Source organism: Sprattus sprattus (assembly GCF_963457725.1).
Source record: "Sprattus sprattus genome assembly, chromosome: 12".
NCBI classification, from domain to species: domain Eukaryota; kingdom Metazoa; phylum Chordata; class Actinopteri; order Clupeiformes; family Clupeidae; genus Sprattus; species Sprattus sprattus.
Window position 1 is genome coordinate 592,964 of NC_137910.1, and position 5,271 is coordinate 598,234.

At 39.5% G+C, this 5,271-nt stretch overlaps 1 protein-coding gene across 1 annotated transcript in view; it reads right to left on the reverse strand.

Moving 5' to 3' along the window:
* Positions 1 to 1,661, reverse strand: part of oprm1 (opioid receptor, mu 1) — a gene marked incomplete at both ends in the record, with an annotated part of 23,040 nt that extends 21,379 nt beyond the window's left edge. The window contains one exon of the mRNA XM_080848406.1: positions 1,405 to 1,661. Coding sequence (XP_080704532.1) covers positions 1,405 to 1,661 — 257 coding nt within the window. The remainder of the gene's footprint in view (positions 1 to 1,404) is intronic.
* Between the last annotated feature and the right edge of the window lie 3,610 nt (positions 1,662 to 5,271).

Genomic DNA, 5,271 nt, shown 5'->3' on the forward strand with positions numbered 1-5,271 from the left:
TAATAAAAGCAAAACTATTTGGTTCTAGTGGTATCCACCAATAATAAAAACCCTTAGTGCTTATCCCTCTACGTCCTCTCTCCGTGTTACTCACTTATACTATCCATCTACTTTGTTCATATATCATCAACCAAATTCAACCAGACAAAAGAGAAATGTACAACAATAAGAACGCTTCAAGATCGCTGGGCCACAAAATATGCAGACTGTGTGTGCAGAGATACTATAAGATAAAAACATCATATTTCGAATGTTCCATCGAGCTACTATGCATGCGAGAGTGGCTTAAACGGATTAATACAAATTAATGCTGAACAAATGCACGTTATCCCTATAATTTGGAAACACGTGGGAGACCACTAGTCAGATATTGACACCATCTCCGTCTTTATCAGTGTTGGTAGTCACGTACTGCTTTAGCGCAGCACGGACGAAATTACTTTAGTCAAAATTTGGTTAAATAGAGGGCCGATTTAAGTTTGTCTGGTTTCCATGTCCCCCAGTTGTCAACATTGCTACATCTTGTCCTGCCTCTATACGGAAAAAATATTGTAACAATACATATTTGAAATAATAAATTCACACCAACGCCGTGAGAAGATCCGGTATATGCAACATCACATGTTGAATCCAGCGCTCTGGTTTGGCACCGATGACATGTTGAGACAGTAAATAGAAGGCTATATATAAGGAAAATGAAGAGCCCCTCGCTAGAATCGTTTATCCTCTGAAGGTTAATCTCATCAATTACAAATTACCAATGCATTCATAACAAACAATAAGCCATTCCAATGTGCGCAACATAAAGCCCCTTTTCATCACTTTGTCAAACGCTCCTTGCTTTACGTGAAACAGTACCCTACTGTAGGCTACATCCTGATGTTGTAGTATTTCTGACTGAAGCATTCACACTTTTTACACGTAAATCGTGTAAAACATGACATCGACATTAAGCTACGGATACAAACAAAGCTAATTTTCATGTGAACTCACTTCACAATTATATCAGATATGTCCATGGCGGCGCAAGAGCAACATATCCTACACTTAAAACAGTCATGTAATGTGATCAGTACAAAGTCACATTTTTAAGCCGAATTCAACCGTTCACCAGTCATTTGGATCTTGAATTAAAGAAGCATGCACTCGTTTACATCCAAGCGGATGGCATTCACAGTGTCATTACTTCCCGTTTATGTACTTTCATGGCAAAAGTGCAATCGTTGCATCGAGGTAAATAAAAACAGGCTGTCAACACGTTAAATCATGTGATATTAATGTTAGCCATCATCCTGCTGTCAAATTCAGGATGCTGTCTCCATGGTTATGACCTCTGCACCGTGAACTGGTCTATCCAAACTTGTTGCGAGAATTCAGAGAACCTTTACTTTAGGAAGTGCTTACCTGATAATGACATACATGACCAGGACATTGCCGACCACCCCAACAACACAAACGATCGAATAGACCGCAGTGATTATGATGGCGATGACCACGGGCGTCGAACCCTTTTCCTGGTTCTCTTGCCGGTCACATCTCGAATTATTGGCGTCCAGAAGAGTCAGGTTATCACTCAAGTTCAAGCAGTATGCAGTGGCGTTAAGCAACACAGAGTTTGAATACTGGTACCCAAAGTCCGAGCCGTTGCCAATTCCGGCCATTGCTTACACGAGAGTATCGTGCTTTTTTGCGCTCCGAATACACGCACTGCAGGCAAGGCGCACGGCACTGTTCGCCACTTTCTGGAATGCACTGTACCTGCCTGATAAGCCTGTAGTCGGGAACCCTGAGTATCGCCAGCGTCTTAGAAACGGGCAGCAACCTTGCACTACCTGGCAAGTAGTCAGTAGAGAGGTTAAAGAAAGAAAACGAGAGTTTAGCGAGAGAGGTTCGATCTTGACATTTCGGAAACATACAGTTCAAACGGAACACTCTCTCCCAGCGCGTGTTCATTATATCAAGCTACGTGACGTCACACCTCGTAAAGCACATGACCCGCGGCAGCATCGTTTTGAAAATTGTCCGGTGAGCGTTGAACACATTCTACTGTTGGTGCGGGAGCGTGCCTATATTCCAACAGCCCTATGTTCCGACAGCCCTATGTTTCCACATTTCTAAGAGCTTTTTCAAAACCAGGTCTTATGTTCCCACAGCTCTGTGTTCCCACATTTCTAATATTCATTACAAAATTAGGCCCTATGCTCCTACAGTTCCCACATTTCTACACCTGCCTGGTAGTTAAGGGTTCACCATTCCGTAGCTGGAGATTTGAAGGAGCTAGCTAGCTTCCAAGCTCTCCTGACCTCAACACCGCTACTCCAACATGGGGTTGCTGTGGAGTGACAAACATGCAACATGCAAATTGACTATAATTGTGGAGGAATTGATCCTTTACTTAAGGCATGCATTTGTAGGCGTTTTTGTCCTGAAAACGGCTTAGGCTTAACAGGAAATGTGGGACCATAGGGTTTAATTTTCAGAAAAGTCTAGAAATGTGGGAACATTGGGCTGTGGGAACATTGGCACTAATTTTTCTAAATAAATCTGGGAACATTGGGCCTAATTTTCTATATTGTCAGTGAAAAAAAATCCTTAGAAATGTGGGAACATAGGGCTTACCCCGTTGGTGCAGTAAGGACATATCTTAATGTGTTTACTCTTATTTTGCATTATTTTGCATTTTAACACACCTAGGCCTACAACCTAGTTAGACGAGTATACACTGGAACACATTTTCCTTGATATAGTTTTCATTTACATTTAAACGTCGGTTTAGAAGGAACATTTACACTTGAAAGCCATCATTACATCCATTTAAGGAACTGTACCCAGCTGCTTGCTACAGGCACACAGACAAGGAAGGGTATCACATAGGCCTATATATCTAAATGATTTCACAGTGCTGCTGTCTTTTTGTTATTTGCTGGCCAGTGAAACTTTTTGTAATGTCTAAATGGCTTTGGCGGATTGGGAATTCACATCCAGTCATTTCAAAGCAAAACAGTGCCACTGTTAAACGGTCTGCATGTTGTACTGTTGAATTAAATCAACTCCATTTACACCGGCATTAATTGATCTTTGGTATTCACAAGGCTTACGGCTGCCATCTGAGTCTCCCATAGCCGCGGGAGGACAGCAGCCAATTAGTGCCCCGCTACGAAGCAGAGGGTCTCTCTTTATGCGATTTTGAAGGAAGGATGCTAATGGGAAATCCAACTCGATCTACATGGTAGGGTTCTTAAAGGGTTGTGTTGGTTTTAGAGTTTAAAGCGGTTTTGTTGTTCCTGTTGTTATTGCTGAATGTATCACCGCCACTGTACATGTTAATCCAATATGAATTGATTTCAATTAAGATAATGCAACTCCTAGTGGTGGCACCTTGCAAGGAAAATGCTAAACGGTAATTAATCAGAGATCCACAAGGGATCAGGTATGAGTTAAGAAGACAAAGTCATTTGGAGGGTGTGTTTATCAGGCTCTCTGTTGGAGGGGGGTGGAATCCAGACCTCTTAGGGTATTAATGACTTCCTGTACATTTGGAAACTTTAGAATTTCAGTTTCAGTTTCAGTTTGTTTATTATTTGAAGAGGGACAGCGTACATTAATAAACATTAAAATGTAAATGCACCCCCTGCCAGAGTGTTAATGGCTAAACAACTTAAAAAAGGCATTAACATATATATACACATATACATATATATAACCAAACATAACATTGACAAAATAAAAACAAAAATCCCAGATGGATTGAGAAAAGAAGGCATTAGAGGGATGGTCAGCGTCGCAGACTAAAAACATTTGGGATATCAGGAATTAGAGATAGAAGTACAGTTAATGTTTCTTATATGAAATATGGTAATCTAGTAATCATTAAGAACTACTTCTACTTCTAATAATATTTATAATTGTTATTGTTGTTATTCATTTATTACATTTACCCTCAGACGATATATGTGACAAATGCCATTACAGATGCCAGTTTTTATGATAAATGATGCCCCATAATGTCACAGAAATGTGATTTTAAAAGGACTGGCAATTGCCATGACAGCGCTCATGTTTAATACTTTAACAGTTTATCAGTGACAGCCTGTTATGGCAGATGTCATCGTATTAGCTGTCATGACGAATTACCGTGACATGACACTGTTTTGTCGTCAAACATTAACTGTCACAACAAGTATATGGCTTTTTCCATAAATGGCAGAATAGTAAATGGCCTAGTTGTCATTAAGTAAATCATGACAGAGGGTTCATGTTGTTGAAGAGTACATTATGACCTTAAATATGTTCATTATATTTGTGTGCTGGCTATATGAAGCCATGACATACCCCTTAAACTGTTCTCCAACCACCTGATAAGGAGGGACCCATCTGCATGTGATCTTGTATGTATCATGTATGTAAGCCTCATGAATGCTAACATGTTTATTCTGATGTATGTATGAATTCTTCTGCTTGTTTCCGATTACTTACAATTAAATTTACAATTTACAAAATGATGCATGATACATTCAAGGTTGATAGTGGATTCAAATGGAGAGAACCAGCATTTAAAGTAGTGGTTGGAGAACAGTTTAGTGGGTATGCAATTGGTTCATAATGTCAGCACACAAATATAATGAACATATTGAAGCTCATAATGTATTCTTCAACAACATGAGGCATAATTTATCATAAAAACTGAGAAAAAAGAAAAAAAAAGCTGGATTCTGTTCAAGGTTTCTTCCTGTTAAAAGGAGTTTCTCCTTCCTGCTGTTGCCTTAGTGCTTGCTCTTGGGGTTTACGCTCTGGGCCCTGTAAAGTGCCCAGATACTATTCTAATTAATAATAAATAAATAAATAAAATTGAATTGAATCGAATAGAGCTTTGAAACCCTATTACCAGAAAACCCCTTACAAAAGAAAGACAATTTTGTATCATCCAGACAGCAGGTTAATATTTCAACCCAGAGAACAAATAGTAATACAGTTCACTATGATTAAACATCTGTTTGTAACTGTTGTGTCACAGCAAGCCAGGAATCTTAGCTCCTCCATTTTTGATGTAACATTTCTCATAAAAAATGTTCACCATAAAAGGAGGTTTGAAGGAGTGAAGCACTGGTGTAATGAAATCTCAAGAAGTGTCGAGGTTGTTGGGGAGGGATGTTGCTTGGAAAATAATTGAAATTGGCATCAATTACAAGACATGTGAGATTTATCATCGCTCTGAAGTGCTGTTGGGAAACATGGACAGCAATGTTCCGTGGTTATTAGTGGTGGGGAAGT